Genomic DNA, 22,255 nt, shown 5'->3' on the forward strand with positions numbered 1-22,255 from the left:
TAACGACGCAAAGCGCTATCGTTTGTGTTTCTTGGTACCGGAACGCGTCCGTCGCAGGGATTGTGAACTATCGGGACGCCATTTTGAAATAAACGCATCATTCGAGTTTCGAATGCGTACGAGTTTGTTTCATTGCTTTGCATATATCGCGGATCTGGTTGTTATTGTTAATTTTGTTATTGTTTCGTTATCACTTTTTTATTGTTGTTACTTTAATTGTTGCGTTAATTTTATTTGTTATTACGTATAATGGAGCCAGTAGCCAGTACATCTAAGGAAATAAATTCGCCACGAAAAAAACGTCAAAAGGTGCGTAATACAATTTATCTAAAATATATAATAAGTAAAAAGAAAGAGTTGTTTGTTCAAACGCGCTAATCTTTGGAAACTTAAGGTTAATATTAGAAGTAGGTTTTAAATTGTGAAGTAATTGGTTAGGTTAATTGGTATATTTGTTATATTTGTATATATATGTGTATTGGTATATTTGTTAATTGTAATATTTGTTACTTAATAATTTATTAAATCTTAAACAAATTCATTTTTTTTGTTGGTCCAAATGTTGTGAACTCCTGAACACTTGTTTACAAAATTTATAGCTTCTCATGACGGTTACTTTATCTAAGTCACTTATTTAAATACATTCCCCGTCTCTTACAAAACCAGCTAGTTACATAGTATATTTTTTTTATTCTTCAGCCTTCAATATAACAAATAATTTCGAGACAGATTTTTTAAGGTAGATTGAAAACTATGTCTAATATGGTATGGGTGGGTGGGTGAGTTTAAAATTTTTTAGATAGGTATGTACACAAAGACTGTTGTGTCTTATATCTCTCACATCACAAGGATTCGATTTAAATTGGCACAAATTTTTCCTGTAGGTATTCAAAAAAAGAAATTGACACGGAAAGTTTTATATCAATTATTTAATAATTAAACACGCGTTTCTGTACCCCTTGGCCCGTTTTTTTTTTTATTTTCTTTCATTTTTTTTTATAATGATATGAACTGAATTACAACATCAAATATTACGAATATAACGATTGTATTGTGACCGTTTTTTGATGTACCATTTGGCAAAATCATTTTTTTTTTCAGTATTTATTTTTATCATATTTTTTTTAAATGAGTTAAATATCTTATTAACCGATGTATACACCAATTACCACTGATTATTGATTAATTATACTGTGATTATCATAAAACCTTAACCTATTTGGATATGACAGAACATTTAAAACGAACATTTGATCGATAAATACGCGCCATGTCACATTGACATTGACGCTTGACGTAACGTCAAAACCACAGACAACGAACGAACGAAAAAAAACACAACATCAACCACGCTGACAGCTGTCAATTTACACCTGTTGCGGGACTTGTTTCTCAACATTTTCGCTTTCCACCTTTTGATTTTCCGGTTTCGGCGCTTCCATTTTCTGCGTTTCCACTGGTTTTTCATTCATCACCGCCGGTTTGATTACTTTAATGTATGAAATGGGGATTAGGCCGGCGAATTGTCGATCTATTGTCGCCATAAGCCATCCTGAGGTCCAGAGGTGGCCTTGCAAGTGTTGTGGAGCGAGTGTTAGCACTTGGTTGCGACGGAAGCTTAGTTCCTGTGGAGAGGACGCTTGGAAGTCGTGTTGGGCGACCGCACGGAGCGGGTTCTGCCATGAGTTCGGGTCTTGCACTGGGAATGTAAAAAAGTACATGTTATGTGCGTATAAATAACTATTTGTTTTCATGTCGATATCACTACATAGTATAAAACAAAGTCGCTTTCTCTGTCCCTATGTCCCTATGTATGCTTAAATCTTTAAAACTACGCAACGGATTTTGATGCGGTTTTTTTTAATAGATAGAGTGATTCAAGAGGAAGGTTTTAGTATATAATTTTTTATGTTTTAGACAAAGCGGGCGAAGCCGCGGGCGGAAAGCTAGTTTATGATATTCCAATAGCTTAAAAGGTGACTAAATAAGTTTACTTACTACGTTTATATTAACTTTTAAAAGTAAAATAACATTATATTAAAAATAGACAGTACCACTTGGAAAAAAAAAACTGCTTATGCACATTGATTGTATGTTTACAATCAATCAACCTCTCTTTCCTTAAACACCATTAAACTTAAGCCTTTCTTACAATATCCTACAACCATATACTCATTAAACTTTTTCAACTACATATTATATACTCACATCTCTCATGTATACTGTTGGACAGGCCGTTCAACATCTTCAGCACAATATACGGTGCTGCGGCTATCACGCCAAAGAACAGCAGTATCGGCCAACTGGAGCCCTTCGCTTTTTGTTCTGGCGTAGCTGTACCGGTTTGTGTGGCGGCTACTGCTTCTGCCCATGCCTGTGGGATAATTAAATATTTTTATTGTGCATTAACTATACAATAAATATATCTATACAGAAAGAAAAATACATCAATAACGTTTCAAATGAGATTTTACAAAACTGAGATGCTGTCTATGACTTCTGACTTGCAGAACTACGTGATATATTTCAGTGATACCGATTATTATGCCTGATAACAATTTGTAATAACTAATAATTATAAAAGAAACATAGGTACTCAAGATTCATAATATTGCGACTTAGAAAATTAAGTTTATTAATATTCTCATGTGACCATTCAAATGCTTTTAATTCACCTAAATACTTGATATATAAACCATACCAAGCACTGGTTTAGTTTCTATCTTCATTAAAATGCCATTAAATTTTATGAAAAATGAACCTTTTCATAATAAGATTCATCTATTGCCATACATAAACTTTAAACACGCTTCACCTGTATGTTTGTATATTACAGACTACATTAGATTAGATTTTGACCCTTTGATTCGAACTTTGTACACATCTCAAGTTTCGGTGACAATACAATAATTTCATAAGTTTATCTTACTATAGCGTGTTATTTACTATATTTATAAACTTATTTCAAAACATATTTATGCGAGATCAAATAAATTGCTTTATTATTATTATCTGAAGCAAACAATCACAGTGGCAAAGACAGATAAGATGTATCATCCTTAGTTAGCGGTGTGATTGTGATATCTACGTATTTAGCTATATGAAAGAAATGTTATCTTGTACTCACAAGATAACATTTCGCTATCAACAATAAAAACGTAATTAAACTTGCTGTAGATATATTTTTGTTTGAGATTTTGAGAAAAAACTATTCACGTTCAATTGCCTACACAGCAATTTAGAGTTGTCTGTTCATACAATTAGCGTTAAAAATTGCGTGATTTTTAAAATTATTTTCAACGATTTACAGGTCTAACATAAAACATAGACTTAATTTTTCATAGTAGTAAATTGTAGACTTTTTTTTTTATTTGAAAAAGTTTTTTTAGCGGACAGAGCAGACAATCAATAATAACTAAATAACAATAAAATAATAATAGTTAAAAAAATAATTTGGAAAATCCAAAAGTGCACGCCTCATAATTTTTTTTTAATAAATATTTATTAATTATTATTTTTGTTTATTTAATAAAAATTAAACCACATCGAATCAGACCCTGAAAAATGAAAGGGTTCTATTCCTGAGCATACTCAAGCGTAAGAGAAAAAAAAAGACTCGATTAGTAAAGTATTTCGGTCGCTATCGTGTTAACAAGAAAAAGGATCCGCACATACAGACACACGGACGTCCAAGACAGAACTTTTTTAAACTGTTTTTTAACTAGTTTAAATAACAAAAATGACATCAAAAATATCATGAACGTTAAAAATAGTGTTTTTTCTTAATATGTGTGTGTATGTATTATCTTACAAGTGCAATGTATGATACATAAAGACATTTTAAGTTTGAAAAATCAGATGTTTTGCGCGAAGTGACAGTAGTACCCACCTCAACGCTTCGCTTATGAGGCGTGCAAAACTAAAAAACACGCTTTCTATAGAGAAATTTTATAGAAATTTTATCAAATTAGTGTATTGTCATCGGTCCTCAATAAATCTACAAAGTTTGAACGAAATCTGGCCGTTTAAAGTGGGTCAAAATCGCGCCCAAAGAAGTCGGTTACAAACAAACAAACAAACATACAGGTGAAGCTAATATAAAGCGTGTAAAAACAGGGATATTTCCACGGCATCAAGTGCCTATTTTAAAAAGATGAAAAACCAGGCCCTCTAGTCTCTACGTCACCCATATACCAATACCAAAAACCGACTCACCTTAAACTCACACTCAGTCCGAATACCGAGCAGAACCATGAGCTTCCTCACCAACCAATTGAGAGTTCGCACCGCAGCGAACGTCGACCAGAACTGCGCGAACAGTGTGCGCAAACGGCCAAAGTTCTCTGCTACACCTGGAAGTTGAAAATATTATAATTACTAGCTGTGCTGCGCGGTTTCACCCGCATTGCTCCGCCCCTGTTGGTCTTAGTGTGATGATATACATATAGCCTTCTTCGATAAATGGGCTATCTAACACCGTAAGAATTTTTCAAATCGGACCAGCAGTTCCTGAGATTAGGGCGACAAACAAAGAAACTCTTCAGCTTTATAATAACAGTAAGTGTAGATTAGTTGTAGTTAAAGTACCTACTAAGGTAGAAATTAAACTAATATGTTGGTAATGGGGAAACATCTGTGATATACTATACATATTATGTACCTAGTACCTAGTTAGGTATACCAAATTCCACGATATTTTTCTTAAAGCGTAAATCCGACCACACAGTTAATTTCTACTGTAGAGGTATAGTAAATAAATGTAGGTATGTATATTGAAATGAAAACAATCAATAATGCGTTTACTAAAAGCTAATTATTTAAAACCTCATTAATACACTCAAACGAGAAGCAGTTACGGCGCTAAAAAAGGTTAATTGGCCTTGTTAAAAACAGCAAATCTGCTACTTGATCAACTTTTTAACTACCTACTAAGTTCACTTGTTAATTAATATTATAGATCAGTCAGAATCGACATTGAAAATCGAGAATTTAACAATAATTCCAAAAGTTTTCAAACTTCGGTCAAGTGAATGGTACATTGGGACGACAATAAATCTCATTTTGCAACCTTGTCCGCAGTCCGGAACATTGTTAAAATTGCAATTAAATTATTTTTTTGCTGTATGGTCGTGAAAAAAATTCCAAAAGTTCTGCAAACTTGGGGAAGTTTTCGATATAATATTTCATATCACGTATTAAATTTGCAATCAATCTAAGTGTACGGAACATTGTTAAAATTGCAATTAAATTATTTTTTGCTGTATGGTCGTGAAAAAAAATTCCAAAAGTTCTGCAAACTTAACACAGATATCGGCAATATATACCGAACGGTTGTATAAATTTGCAACCTTTTTCGTTGACCGGAACATGTTTATTTATAACTAGCGGTCCGCCCCGGCTTCGCCCGTGGTACATATTTACGTTTTCTCTACATAAGAACCATCCTCGTACTTCAAGGAATATAATAGAAAAGAATTATCGAAATCGGTTCAGCCGTTCACACGTGATGCCGTGACAACGCGAAACGGGTGCGGACCCGCCGCCTTTTTATAGCTCCCGCCGCGAAGCGCGTCGAACGCGGCAACTGATACACAAAAATAATCCTTATGGCATGATTCTGTTATCTGTATTCACGCGCGATGACTTATAGCGTATTTCATGTATAACTTTGGTGTTTCTACACCGATTTACATGATTCTTCTACTATAACCTGCCCAGGAGTATGAAGAATAATTGTGCCAAATTTCGTTAAAATCCGTCGTGTAGTTTTTGTTTCTATAACGAATATACAGACAGACAGACAGACAGACAGACAGACAGACAAAAATTTTACTGATTGCATTTTTGGCATCAGTAGCGATCCCTTATCACCCCTTCATAGTTTTTTTTTAAATATATTTCATGTACAGAATTGGCCTCTCTACAGATTTATTATAAGTATAGATTATTTTTAATTCGTGGTCATTTTTTCGAGTAAGGTGGTCTCGGAATAATTACAAAAGTTTTGGAACTTGGTTGCAAACTTCGAAAACATCTATTCTGGTGCATTTACAAATTTGCAACCTCATTCAGTTTAATAAAAAAAAAAACATTAATATTCAATATTAAAAGATGTTCCGTACACTGAGATTGGTTGCAAATTTAATACGTGATATGAAATATTATATCGAAAACTTCCCCAAGTTTGCAGAACTTTTGGAATTTTTTTCAGGACCATACAGCAAAAAATAATTTAATTGCAGTTCCGGACTGCGGACAAGGTTGCAAAATGGGATTTATTGTCGTCCCAATGTACCATTCACTTGACCGAAGTTTGAAAACTTTTGGAATTATTGTGAATTGAATGTCTAGACTGACTGGAGTATTATATGCATATATACATAATTATGTTATGCTGTAGTTTATAGTTTTATGTCAAAACTGCCAAGTATCATCGAAATTTGTTCAGTAGTATATGCGTGAAACAGTTACAAACATATAGACATCTTTAAAAACTGTCATGTTTATTATATTCTTCTTCTCTTTTTTCCAATAGTAAGATCTTAATTTGGATGCATTTAACATTCTATTATTCTACCATGTTTCAGTAAATTAAGTACTGTAGTTTTTACTTAAGGTTGATGTTCCGACCGTCCCTCCATACATTTTTGATTACCTCTAAACACTTAACACAGACACTATTTCTTTAAAACTAATCATTTTATCACTTCTCTATAATGAAATGTGTGCGCGTTCGACCTTTTTAATCAATAATTTACAATATTTACTTAGAAAAACAACAGTAAAATACCGGAAAAATTTGACACTTCTACAGTAGTGTGCGTGACTTTTGCCAAGCGAAACACGACATAAAGCACGACATCTAGCGCATAGACTATATACTTATTACAGATCTAGCGCGTCAATGTCTAAACGAAAGGCGATGTTTAGACATTGACGCGCTAGATGTCGTGCATTCGCGTTCGTTATCTTATGCATAATGAGCATAATTCTAATAAATCAAAGTTCTGTGTAAAAATTGAGTAATTTCATTTCCAATCGTTCAAAGAAAATAACAATAAAATAAAATAAAACTAATGACCTTAGAAACTATGTTTTTTTTTATTTATTACTCATTATTGTTCGTCCGTCGTAGGTCTGTAAACTGTATTGTACACTGAAGGTAAATGGTACTGTAGGTACTTTAGTTCGGCGTCGTCGCTCGTCGGCTTGATATAAAATTACATTCTTGATTTCATTGACACGCGCTATGATTTGCGCGCGGAATTTCTTGTGTTGTGAATTTATTTTTGTATGCTATGCATTTTAATTGATTCAAATTGCAATGTTTCTCTAGTATGCATTTGAGACTATATTGTAAATTGTAATAATTGATCGTGGGTATAGTAATTAATTATTCTAATAACGCAATTAGTAATATATGTATTTTCGGTGGGATTCAAAACAAAAAATTGGCCCGTGATTTTTATGAAATTTCACCACATTGCAAATCACATCAATCATAGTTCATACACATGTATGACGAAAGTGATTAGTATTGTGGCTAACATTGACTCATCAGTTCATCACTGAAACCAGTGATAAATCAGTACCTATATCATATTGTGTTTGAATATTTTTAAACAATGATATAAGTATACAATTATTATAAATCGGTAAACTATCAAAGTAATCACAAACTTGCAAACATTGGTAAAATGTCCAGTAGTTTATGAGCCTATTCATTACAATCAAACAAACAAACAAAGTTTTCCTCTTTATAATATTAGTGTAGACAAACACTATGAATACGATCACGAATGCAAATTCGGGGATTTTCTAATTATTGCTAAATAATAATTGAATTCGTTTTGAAATACTCTATAATTTTTAGTGTATAAATAGACATTTATAATGTGGTGCTCATTTTTTTTGTACTGCTAACGCTATTGTAGGTACCTATTTTCGTTGTTTTATTTCAAGTGAACACGGCCATACAATTTTGTCACGAGCCGCCTATGATTGTAGGTACTTTTGTTAGGCTCCTTCGTCGTCCGCGTCGGCTCGAAAGTTCTTGATTTCATTGTCACGCGCTATGATTTGCGCGCGGATTTTCTTGTGTTGTGAATTTATTTTTGTATTATTATTATTTTTTATTTATTTTTTTATTTTATTGATTCAAATAAAATATTTCACTAGTATGCATTTGAGACTATATTGTATTATGTATAATTTATCGTAGGTATAGTTATTCTTATAACGCAGTTATATTTTCGGTGGGACAATTTGACCCGTGATTTTTCTGAAATATCACCACGTTGCAAATCACATCAATCATACACACGTATGACGAAAGTATAGTGGCTATAATTGACTCATCAGTTCATCACTGAAACCAGTGATAAATCAGTACATATATCATATTTTATTGTGTTTGAATATTTTTTAAACAACGATATATACAATATTATTATAAATCGGTAAACTACCAAAGTACTTCCGAATTTTCAGACAGACAAACAAGTAGTTTGAACACGCAGTTTTCTTATACTAGTAGCAAAAATCAAAACCATAATATTATGTTTCCCTACTATATTTTACTAAAAGTCGAGTGCGTCGAAATCGTAAATAATAATATGTTTTTCACCTTCCTGGTTATTTTCCCATAGTAAATAGTGTTTTAGGTTTGTTGTTGTAGGTAGGAATAATAATAATTATTCTTACATGTTGGTTATGAAATGTATATTGAAATAATTTACTTTTACAAATCATTAGTGATATAAGTTTTGAGTGAAAATGCTCGGATCAGCATAATATTATATGGTACTTCAAATACATGTTTTGATAAAAAAAACAATAGTGTAATAAAATAAAACTGCGTTTTATTGTAATCAATGTTGACAATTTTAAATTCCAAAATTATTGATCAATAAAATAGTTTACACCAACAAATATAACTTTTATTTTTATAACAATCGTTCATAATATAAACCGTAGCAGGTGGCGTTTTGAAGTTCTGTCTACTCATACAGAAAAATGGAAAACTTGTTTTTTTTGTAAACAATTTATTACTCATGTTGTTTGGCAACTCGAAGCGTGGTCGTCCGTCGTAGGTACTTTTGTTCGGCGTCGCGTCGTCGTCCGCGTCGGCTTGATATAAAACATTCTTGATTTCATTGACACGCGCTATGATTTGCGCGCGGAATTTCTTGTGTTGTGAATTTATTTTTGTATGCTATGCATTTTAATTGAATCAAATTGCAATATTTCTCTAGTATGCATTTGAGACTATATTGTAATAATTGATCGTGGGTAGGTATAGTAATTAATTATTCTAATAACGCAATTATATTTTCGGTGGGATTCAAAACAAAAAATTGGCCCGTGATTTTTATGAAATTTCACCACATTGCAAATTATATATTATACAATTACAATTACAATTATTATAAATCGGTAAACTATCAAAGTAATTACAAACTTGCAAAATATGCTTTTCCGAATTTTCAGACAGACACACAATTTTATTAGTTTGTTTTAGCAAAGTAGGTACCTATACCTATACGCTTACGTCGCGCGTCGCGTCGTCGAAAACGGTGCGCCCAGAAACAAACATACTTACCTAATTCAGTTACAATCCTTTTTTTGTTCCGTAATTTATTGTATTTATTCTAATACGATTTTTTTTATTCGTCGGCCAGTTCTACTAGGTATAAAAAGATAAAATTGAAATATAATTATTGTAGCGACAGCCATATTATGTTACTATGTTTTCGTAAATATGTTTTTCACCTTCCTGGTTATTTTCACATAATCTTATCTTATATATAAAAATGAATCGCAAAATGTGTTGGTAAGCGCATAACTCGAGAACGGCTGAACCGATTTCGATCATTCTTTTTTTATTATATTCCTTGAAGTACGAGGATGGTTTTTATGTAGAGAAAACGTAAATATTATGTACCACGGGCGAAGCCGGGGCGGACCGCTAGTATATATATATATATAAATGAATCGCAAAATGTGTTGGTAAGCGCATAACTCGAGAACGGCTGAACCGATTTCGATAATTCTTTTTTTATTATATTCCTTGAAGTACGAGGATGGTTCTTATGTAGAGAAAACGTAAACATGTACCACGGGCGAAGCCGGGGCGGACCGCTAGTCTTATATATAAAAATGAATCGCAAAATGTGTTGGTAAGCGCATAACTCGAGAACGGCTGAACCGATTTCGATAATTCTTTTTTTATTATATCCCTTGAAGTACGAGGATGGTTCTTATAGCTAGAGAGCTAGTTAGTTTAGTTTTAGTGCAGTGGCAGTGTAAATGTTGTTGTTGAGGTTATGTAAATTTAACACTTTAGTTAACTACCAAGATATAAAGAAATGAGGATAGGACACAATAACTATTGGTTGAGGTATTTATAAACTCATAATATACTTTTAAAAAAATCACGTTTTAATAAATTTCTAGAATTAAATTAGAACAGCTGATTCAAAATAGCCTAAAAAATCTTAATAATAATAATTACGCTTCACAGCAAGAAGAAATGTACCATATGTACCCGCACAAAGTCGATATTGTGTTGCCTACCGTTCGACTCAATGGCTAGGGTTGTAACTACCTTTAATAATTATTACCAAACTAATAAACCGAGTGATGCGAAATAACCATAATTCTTTTAGAGTTTGATAAAATGATCAGGCAGGTATTTTCTTTAATCCTCTGAATTCTCGGTTACTAAATTGTATCGTTGAAATTATTCTTAATCGCGTAAATTTAATAAATAATCATATGGAAAACACTTTTCATTTGTTTTTTTACTTTCACGCCCAACTACTATACAATAATTACGTTGTTTCGGTATTTTGACGAGAAAACGCAGGAAACATCCGTTGTATCATTTTAGATAGATTGTATATTTTGTATCTGTAGAATTGAAATCAAAGCTATGTATATGTTGTCTCCATTCTTTTCTTATCGGATTGTTGATCCCAATGCGAATGCGTCACTTAAATTTTATAAAAGACAATTAAGAACATCAAAAATAAAGTGATACGTAAATATTTCACAGTGCAATATATTATGTAATTAATAATAATTATATATTTATGAAAAAATAATTACATCAGATTTAATAATAGCAATTGTTTTGAATGTACATAATATGAATAAATGATTACATCATAATAGTAATAATCACAATTGTTTTATTTCCCATTTGTTGCAACCGTAGCATATTTTCATGTAGCAGCAGAAGTACCTACACTGGCGGCGCGGCGGCATCGTGCGACATCAAAGGCATTGCCTTACTAGGTAAGTTTATAATGACTCATTTCTTTTATTATATAATTTACGTTTTACTTTTACAGAATCCGATTCAATGGATTATGAAGACGAGTCACACAACGCCATACGATAGTGATGATGAATGAACATTTCAATAAATGCATGCGTGTTTTTTTATGTTGTTTTGTAATTGTTAATTGTTTCTTAAATAAAGAAATAAACTAAATATTTAAATGATGATTTGTTATTTGCAACACAACTTTATATTTGAGATTCTTTACAAATGTATATTTAGTTTTGTATCATCAAATTTATAAATTTTATTCCATAGTTTTCAAAATTAAATGTAAATGACCATAAAAACATTAATAAAGTAAATCATTGATGTAAGGTCAGGGAACGTAATACATATATACATCTGACCATGTAGAAGCTAAGTCTTGTTGACTGCTGAATAGGGAATGCAATCCCGATCCCGCGGGATCCCGATCTCGCGAGATCTCGTGTAATTTTTCGGGATCAATCCCGACGCATCATATGACGAGATCCCGTTCGAGATTGACGGGATTGGGCGGCAGTGGTCAGCGACGGTCCTTTTGCACGTATATCCACGTCCACGAGCTTAGACAAATTAGAATCTACCATATAAAAAGAAATGGATTTGTTTGAGTGTGGAGAAACAAGGGGGCGATTTTTGCAGTTTGCATATAATTGCTTCGCCACGCTGTTGCCAACCAGCGTTGAGTCGGAGAGGGCATTCTCAGCAGCGGGGTACATTGCAATTTGCAACAGACATTAGATGCCGTTTAGCAGATGAAACTATAATTAATACCCTTTGTTTTTTAAGGAGTCATTTTCAAAATCACTCTTTTACCTTATTCCCTTGAAATAAGCTTATTGTTTTGATTACCTAATTTACCTACGTTAATTTCCTAACAACCTGATTATTATTTATACTCGGATTTTTTATTAGATAAAGTAAACTGACAGCAGCTAATGTCACTTTGTAAAATAATGTTGCCACATTTAAAGTAATAGTGAGGAATTCAGTTCACATTCAATCAGATGAATGAACCATGAGTGTGAATAGTTCATCATTTGAAACTATAAAATAAGATTATTTCTAATTATAATATATAAAGCTATATAAGATATAAGTTACTAGTAGAATGTAATTATAATCATTTTTTTATTTTTATTGTTACGCTGTTTACGTCATTGTTTTTGTAATTTTTCCGTTAATTGTAACTAATTACTTTGTGTTTGTTGTCATTGTTGTGTTTATTTGATGTTATATTGTTACATACTAAATATTCACAAGACGATCGATTCAATTTCATTCATTCCCGATTTTCAATCATTCACTTTGTGACAACGCTATTTTTATTTCATCAAAAACTGACAACACAGTAAACGTCAGTTTACTTTATCTAATTAAAAATCCGAGTATAGTTGGTAAGATTAAAGAATAAAGGTTTTCATTTTCTTTCAAGTAATATGTTATTTTAGTTATGATCTAAGATCCAAATATAGGTTTATCTTCACCGGCGTGATAATAGAATGAGACCAATTTTATAAATTTAGTGTATTAAAAAATGTATTTAAAATGGGTTAACTGGGAAAATCCTGGACAGGATATTTTTTAATTAATTATTAAAAAATCTTTTATTTTCATTTTTTATTAATTGCAGTTTCGAGATAATAAAACAATTTTGTAATAAAACAGCGCTGACATATTTTTTTTTTATCATCCTATCAAGTGAAAGTAACTGGTACCGACAAAACTGTTTATACCTGCCAACCTAGCCGTTTGTCCCGGTAAATATTATAAAACGACTATGACTGCACATTCTGTAGGTTTCATACTTTAAGTCTATTATAATTTTTTTTTTATTATCTTGATACTGCAATTAATTAAAAAAAATGTTTTTTTTTAATTCATTAAAAATGTCCTGTCCAGGATTTTTCCAGTCAACCTATTTTGAATACATTTTTTAATAGACTAAATTTATTATATAATTGGTCTCATTCTATTATCACGCCGCGGCCGGCGCCGGTGAAGGTCGACTTACGTTCGGATCCTCTACCATTAACCTCACTATCACAAACAAACAGTTAAATTAGCTTTTTCAATCATCTGAATTCAACATTTTTTTTTAATAAGACGGGATCCCGAAAATTCCGGGATCCCGCGGGATTGATATTTCTAATCCCGCGGGATCCCGAATTTGCAATCTCGAGTCGGGATTGCATTCCCTACTGCTGAAGTCTGTAAAGTTTTGTTGTCTGCTGAAGTCTGTACGCAATGAAAATGTCTGCCGTTTCGAAAATAAGTTTTTAAGACCCTAATAAATAAAATATATGAATGGCAGATCTGGTCAAATACTTTCAAAATTGTATTTTTTTCAGCACTTTCATAAGTGTCTGCCAGAATGTTATCCGCGTGATAATGGTCTGCCATTGTTATTTTCCGATAGTAATAATAATCTATTTTCAAATATCAAAATGGCAGACGTGGTCAAATGGTTTCAAAGTTCGCCAAAAATTTCCACCTGTCTTACCTAAGCGCGCGCCCCGTCCACCACTCTGGGCTTAGTGACTCCTCATCTCATGTATAGTAGGTATAGGGGAATCAACACACAAAAATCCAGGTCTGGTCAAATACATACAGGTAGCTTTGCGCTAGCTCTCTAGCTATTACTTCTTATGGAGAGAAAACGTAAACATGTACCACGGGCGAAGCCGGGGCGGACCGCTAGTAAATAATAAAATAATAAATAGTGTATTAGATTTGTTATTGTATCTTGTATACCTACGAATAATTATTCTTACGTCTTGTTGGGAAATGTTCAAATACCTACCTATTGAAATAATTTACTGTTACAAATCATTAGTGTTATTAGTTTTGAGTGAATAGGCATGGATCAGAAATTCAGAATATAATATGCTACTAACTACTCAAATACATACATGTTTACACAACAAACACCACTGACCTCTATAACTATAAGTTATAGAGGTCAGTGACCGTCAGTGACAAACACTATGGATACCTACGCTCGCGAATGCAAATTCGGTGATTTACTAATTATTGATACCTAGTCATTGAATTCGTTTTGAAATAGCCTGTACTTTGTAATTTTTAGTGTTATAGACATTTATAAAATGTGGTGCTCATTTTTTTGTAATAAATCATCCCGAACGCTATTGTATTTTCGTTGTTTTATTTCAAGTGAACACCTATACAATTTTGTCACGAGCCGCCTCTGGCCTCTGGGTGAAATAAACAAGTCAAATGATTTTTGTTCTAATTGTATTTTGGTAGTAGTTTGTTTAGAATTTACATTACCATTGTTTAATTTTTATTTTGTATTTGCAGTAAAATAAAAAGATGAAAAACTTCATTAGGTATATTGTACGACACCTCACTCTGAATCGCGCTAGCGAAATTTTTTCTTTACAGAGCACATATACAACTTTCGGACAATCTTCATTGAGGCCGGCCGGCAAATCGAGTATGTCGAGAAACTTCACTTATTCGATGGAGGTATTCTACCTTCCTTCCTCCACAGTTGTGGGACCCCGACGTGCATTGAACACGCAGCTTTCTGATACTAGTAGCTAAAATCAAAACCACAGATATGTCTGTGATCAAAACCATAATAATATTTTTACCTATTATTTTACTAAAAGTCGAGTGCATCGAAATCGTAAATATGTTTTTCACCTTCCTGGTTTTTTTTCCATAGTAAATAGTGTTTTTGATTTGTTGTTGTATGAATAATTATTCTTACTTGTTGGTTATGAAATGTATTTTGAAATAATTTACTTTTACAAATCATTAGTGATATTAGTTTTGAGTGAAAATGCTTGGATCAGCATAATATCATATTTGCTACTTCAAATACATGTTTTGATAAAAAAAAAAACAATAGTGTAATGTAGGTAATAAAATAAAACTGCGTTTTATTGTAGGTAATCAATTTTGACATTATTTATTTCCCAAAATTACAATAAAATAGTTTACGCCAACAAATATAACTTTTATTTTTATAACAATCCTACTTCCTACTAATGCGAAAGTTCATACATGTTTCAAAAGAAAAACTTTTACTTTTACTATTATTTCAATTTATCCGGTTTAATTAAGACTTAATATTGATACATATGATCATTATAAATACAAATAGGAATTAACAATATAACGAATACGTGGCACAACTAAAATTTTACCGATACCACCCGTGGTCATTCTCCTTTGTGGGTCATTTGTAACAGGATGGCGGTTCTACAGCGAAAAAAGAAAAATGATGGTCAGAACGCTGATACCGGATACCTTAAGATACTGTAATATAAAATATTACTAGATTAGATAAAATATTATAGGTAGTATCTTCACCGTGTGTGACGCGCTTTACATTCACGCCATCTAGAGTTAAATCTTTATCATTTTTGTATACGTCTGTGTGTGTAAACGACCCTGTATGCAATGACAGATGTTAAAACGCATAATTTTACCGAATTGGGTGGATTTTAAGGCAATGATATAACATATTTCAATAAAATATAATATTCAGTAACCGCCATGACTATTCCTAGGTTTGATGACTATTCCAATTACGCAAAAACTCAAATAAACTAGAAATGTAGAATTCAGCGCCATCTAGCGGGATATTGGCTGGGAACAGATCGTTGCAATCACCTTAAATGTGTGACAAATACATATAAATACAGTCCAAAATACAACAATAACAAAGTTTTTGCTTCGTCGCTAATATGAGGAAAATGGATATTAATTACATGACGTATATAATGTATGATGTACTAGGTTTCCGCCCGCGGCTTCGCCCGCGTTTGCAAAGGAAAACCCGCATAGTTCCCGTTCCCGTGGGATTTCCGGGATAAAAACTATCCTATGTGTTAATCCAAGTTACCCTCTATATGTGTGCTAAATTTCATTGTAATCGGTTCAGTAGTTTTTACGTGAAAGAGTAACAAACATCCATACATCCATACATCCTTACAAACTTTCGCCTTTATAATATACTAGCGACCCGCCCCGGCTTCGCACGGGTGCACCGCCGCGCTGATACTAAATACACTACAGAAAAACTGTGAACGTTGTGTATATATAAAAATTAAAAGCATAGCGGCCCGCTCCGGCTTCGCACGGGTATAAAATACCTATATAGCCGGGCGGCCGGGCCGGCCGGTACCGCCGCAATCGCTACGTCCCGCAATTTTTAAATCTGTAATATCTTCGAAAATATTCACTTAAATCATACGGTGTAAAGGGCCATAAAGATCTATATTAAGTGAACAATGTATTCAAGGTATTTAATTGGTTAAGGATTAATGCCGTATTGGTTAAAATCGCTTCGAAAATTAGCCATTATTTGTCGTAAAAAGTAAATGACAAAAAAAAGTTATTGTGGGTTATCCATAAGAGATAGACATGTACACCATCGCGGACATTTCTGTAGACCTTTTCAATGTGTATAATACTTAGTACATTATTTTGATAAAACTCGTAGGGTTCAGCCAGCGTTAGCAATGTAAGCGGAAAAAATGTAATTTTTTACTACATCACATTAGAAATCTCGAAAATAACAGTACTTCTCCACTATTTAATGGATGTTATTATACATATAAACCTTCCTCTTGAATCACTCTATCTATTAAAAAAAACCGCATCAAAATCCGTTGCGTAGTTTTAAAGATTTAAGCGTACAAAGGGACATAGGGACATAGGGACAGGGAAAGCGACTTTGTTTTATACTATGTAGTGACTAGCGGTCCGCCCTGGCTTCGCCCGTGGTACATAATATTTACGTTTTCTCTACATAAGAACCATCCTCGTACTTCAAGGAATATAATAAAAAAAGAATTATCGAAATCGGTTCAGCCGTTCTCGAGTTATGCGCTTACCAACACATTTTGCGATTCATTTTTATATATAAGAAGATATTAGATGACGTCCAAAAGTCGCTTCAGAAATATTTGCCATCATATAAAGCCATGTTATAGAATGAATTGTGTTCCTCTATAATTGAATTAAAATCAAGCTCACTACAAGTTAATAAAGTATGAAAAGGTCAATTTGTGTGGTATGCACGTTACATTGTATGTGGGATTTTGAGTGTTTACAGCAGATTTCCTTGCTTTATCTTTAATGTGTAATAAATAAATGCTTCATTTTCCTCAAAGGATAATATTTGTTTGTATGAATTATGTTTGTTATTTGAAATCTTCTTATTCTAAAATTACAAGAAAATACTAAATCGACGGATAAATGAAAATTTTAATGTTACCAGTTGATTAAGAATTCAAGATTAATGATTAAATTGGCGTACCGTGATCTTATACCAACTTTAATTAATAACTTATCCAATTTTGACAATTGCATAATATCTAAATTTTTATCTATATTCTAAACGATAACTATCATGTTGATTAAAATTTAATGAAATTAATGTTTTACTAATTTTCTATGTAGGTACTACGTATACATATAACTTGGTATGCAAATCGTTACGTGATAAGAGCTATCTATTTGTTTAAATCAACCTTTTTATTGCCAGAGTTAAATGTACAAGGTTATTTATAATTAGCTATGCGAATCTCTCAATTACCGTCAATTTGAGAGAATAATTAGGTATTTAACTTCCCAATTGTGTGAAAGATATACCTAATATTTTAACCGACTTCAAAAAAAGGAGGAGGTTCTCAATTCGACCGTATATATTTTTTCTGTAACTATCTAGTAATCCTAGCCATCTGCTTGCTTCCTATGTAAATAATAAAACTAGCCGTTTGGAAAATTTATCTAAATCGGTTTTGTAGGTAGTTTTTGTGTGAAAGTATTTTGCGGTGCTTTTTCACTACTTTACTATAAATTATAATAAACTAGCTTTCCACGCGCGGGTTCGCCCGCGTTTTCAAAGAATAACCATTGAGATAATATTAATATGGAGACGACACCGCCTACATCACTTATGTTCCACTCAACATACGTCATGTGACGTATGTTGAGCGGTATTTTTTAATGGTTTTAAAGTGAAACGCATCAAATATGCCTTCGTGTGTGTTACGATATTGCACAAATAATAAAAATAATACGGAAAAGTGCAAAGGAATAACTTTCATCGTTAAGTACCTAACTAGATAAACATTTTTAAAAATTAGTTAGAGCAAAAAAATGGCGCACAGATTTTGTTCGTGGTGTCTCCTCCATACGTAGTAATATTATCTCAATGAGAATAACCCACATAGTTCCAGTTCCCGTGGGATTTCCGGGATGAAAATTGAAACCTATCCTATGTGTTAATCCAAGTTATCCTCTATATGTGTGCTAAATATCATAGTAATCGGTTCAGTAGTATTTGCATGAAAGAGAAACAAACACACACATACACATCCTCACAAACTCTCGCATTTATAATATTAGTAGGACTAGATTTATACATTTTGAAGTTTTATATGAACACAGATACGATTAATATACTCATTTAAACATATTATACGAGTGTAAACCCTCTTTTTTATGAAGATAAAATTCAACTTATTGATTTGGACGTTAAACTTGTTTTGTAAACAGAACTCTTGAAGTAAATAATTCTAAAGTTAGATTGCGAAACTTTCTTGTAACCGTTGCGATATTAGCATTTATTTGAATTTCATTTAGGCCTGACCTGTACTTAAATTCTATGCACCTGCAAACTAACGATAATATAGGTATATTTATATAAATATGTATTACTTATTTATATTCAATATTTTATCTGTTGCTCGTTTGTCATGTTTAAGACTGCGGCTGAATAGATTTTGGTGTATTGATAGTTTGAACTTTATTTATGGGCTATCTTTATATATGGATTCTCTACATTTAAATTGCAATGTTTCCTGAGTAGGTACACTATTTTATAATTTTTTTTTTTTATAAATTGCTCAAATTATTAATATACATAATATTAATAAAAGTTAAATATTAGCTTTTGATTAAACCGCGCGACACAGCAATTAATAAAAAATAAAAATCATTTATTACTTTCAAAAACAGAGTGTACAATAAGATTTGAATATAATAATTTTGAATATCATACATAATAAATATATTATACTAGGCGCCTAGTTATTATTATTAATAATTACTAGGCGCCTATTCTTTCCTCTTTATAATATTAGAGTAGATGGTTCCTTTTTCCCAGAACTGATTTCACACATTCGCAGGTCAGTTATTATTTTGTTACATACCCAAAATAGCTCTGAATGAGCTGGTCAGCGCAAAGAAGGTGTTCTCTAGCATCATGGCGACGCTGCCCACTGCGTTCACCACACTCTGTATGGAGTCGAACGCTGGACGTGATCGCTCCTCGGCCAGTTGTATGAACCTGGTTTATAATGAACAAAACTGTTATACATATTTATTCTTATACTAGCGGTCCGCCCCGGCTTCGCCCATGGTACATATTTTGCAATAAAAGGTAGCCTATGTTCTTTCTCAGGGTCTAAAGATTATCTGTGCCAAATTTCATCAATATTGGTCCAGTAGTTTATGTGTGAAAACATATATACATACATACAAACCTTTCCTCTTTATAATATTAGTATAGATTGTAAGATAAAGTTGAATGTTTGTAATGACAATGGTTTACTAACTGGACCTATATTATTTAAGTGTCTGATATTATGGCTATGTTTTTCTTTGGACATATTGATGCATGTATCAATTGTTAACAATAATTATAAGGGCATACAAGTTTGATCAAACAAAATATGATTTTACTTTCATTGACATTAGCAACAAATAAGATATATTTTACTTGGTTGTTTTAATTGTATCTTAATTAAAACTTAAAAGCAGAAATCTTTAGAAAAGGATTAAACTTATAATATTGACAACAATCATCATCAATCTAAATGAATTATCTTTATGTATCACAGTTATAAAGTAATAAATGCTGCATTGTGAAGAAATTCATCTAGATGTCTATATTTCTTACCTCTCAATCATGCAAACTATTTAACAAATAAAATTTAATAAAAACATTTGAAACTTATGCATAAATAGATTAAGAACTAAGATAATTTCATACACATATCTGTAATCTGTTCAGAAATCGTGAAAAGGAAATAGACATCAATTGAACAATATCTATCAATCAAAAATAAGATAGACACCAGATTTATAACTGATATCATAAACTTAATCACCTGTTTTTTATTTACTGAGTTCTAGGAATAGGAATGTTTAATATCCCTTCAATTTACTTTATCTAACAACTACTATAGTACAACTCAAGCTTAATGGTGGCTCGGAACATTGTATGATCTGATGCACAGAAAACAATTTTAGGTATTAGGGGATGTTAAGGGACCTGTTCGCACCTGCACCTAACTTCCAAACTGCCATTAAGTTTGAATTGAACTGCACCAGATCTTAAATATAAAGTGAGAGAGATGAAATTATTCATGTAGTTTTATTATTAAGCATTTATATTTTATTTTCAAGGCTCTATTGCCAATAAATGAATCAAGGTATTAATGGAAAATGACAGGGATTTGTTTTTTGTGTGTTTGTATCAAATAAGCTTTGAAACTTCTTTACCCATTAGATAACTTATTTATCCAGCATTAGAGATACATTGGACAACTTATCTACAAAATTCTAAGTTTCTTTTTCCTTATCTTTATAAAAAGTATTCAGATTTGATTTGCAAACAGCTAATACATATTTCTAATATCTCTGTTTGTATGTCTATCATAAACATATCAATACATCATAGTTCATTACTATCTCCCTAAGATAAAGTCAATCATTAAAAACACAATAGATTGATAAGATTAGAAGTTATATCATTGATGGGGAAAAGTATTCAAAATACTATCAAGTTTTGCAAAAAGCATGTCTTAAGCTTAACTAGAGTGTAATGATTCTTTCAAATCAATGTAAAATACAGATAAACATACATGTATAGTTCAAAATTCGATCGAATTGACGCGACGCCATTTGCATTGAGCTTAATATTTGTATGATTCTGTAATAAATCCCTATTTCCTTACAATAAACTAATTTTTTTCCTCCTATACACAATTTTACATTCGCAAAAGCACATAACTCACCTATTTTCAATGTCTCCATACGGAGGGAACCTGTTATAACTGGCGTAAGGTCCCATTCCCCCCATGCCGTAAGAATTCATTCCGTATCCCCCCATTCCACCATATCCGTAGTTGCTATACCCCCCCATACCGTAAGAACCACCCATACCATACGCGCCACCAAGACCCCCATAGCTATTCATAGAATAACTAGGTTGAACACCCATATCAGGTCTCGGTGGTAGCACAGGCGGCCCTACAAGCACAGCTGTGGATTGAGACGGCACGGCGTTTCTAAACATCGGAGCTTGCACATCAACAACCCGTGCTACGCCAACATTTGATAAGGTCGGGTCAGAGTGTACTTCGAAATGTTTCATTGGTTCACTCATTATGATAAACTGCCTAGGACACTGCACCCTTCTTCGTTTAATTTTTCTTGTTTTAAATTACGATTCCACTGAATTACTTTCCGCTTGCAAATCGATATGAAAGAGGAAATAATCCACACAACACTCCACAGCAACACACGCAAAACGCTGCAAAACCACTACAAAACGCAGAACGGCAGGAAGTAGAAACGCTTAACGCATGCTTAACGCTCACAAAATGGATTTGGAATGTAGAATGTAAAATGTTGACAATTATTGACGTTTGACAGTGACAGTCGATAAATAGGAATCAGTATTGATCTTATCACAGATTATATAACATATTTACATACCTACCTATTTATTTTTCATGTGATTTTTCGTGGATTTTTCTTATAATTATCACATAAATTAATTCTAATATTTAAGGTATCCAAAAAGGTATCAGACTTTTTTTATTTTATAGATTTCTAGTAACAAATATGCTGCAATACAAGGAACTGCTATTACTT

General features: G+C 32.5%; 1 protein-coding gene across 1 annotated transcript; it reads right to left on the reverse strand.

Moving 5' to 3' along the window:
- Positions 1-833: 833 nt before the first annotated feature.
- Positions 834-21,940, reverse strand: Pex13 (peroxisomal biogenesis factor 13). The gene is made up of 5 exons (XM_089710803.1): positions 21,394-21,940; positions 19,525-19,661; positions 4,216-4,352; positions 2,209-2,374; positions 834-1,699 (listed from the first exon to the last, which is right to left on the reverse strand). Exons 1-5 carry the CDS (start codon positions 21,762-21,764, stop codon positions 1,368-1,370), a joined length of 1,143 nt encoding a protein of 380 aa, XP_089566929.1. The 5' UTR covers positions 21,765-21,940; the 3' UTR covers positions 834-1,367.
- Positions 21,941-22,255: the final 315 nt, after the last annotated feature.

Source organism: Colias philodice, chromosome 25 (genome assembly GCF_061535455.1).
Source record: "Colias philodice isolate Cphi_HAF_F1 chromosome 25, ilColPhil1 Martin Lab GWU primary, whole genome shotgun sequence".
Taxonomy (NCBI): domain Eukaryota; kingdom Metazoa; phylum Arthropoda; class Insecta; order Lepidoptera; family Pieridae; genus Colias; species Colias philodice.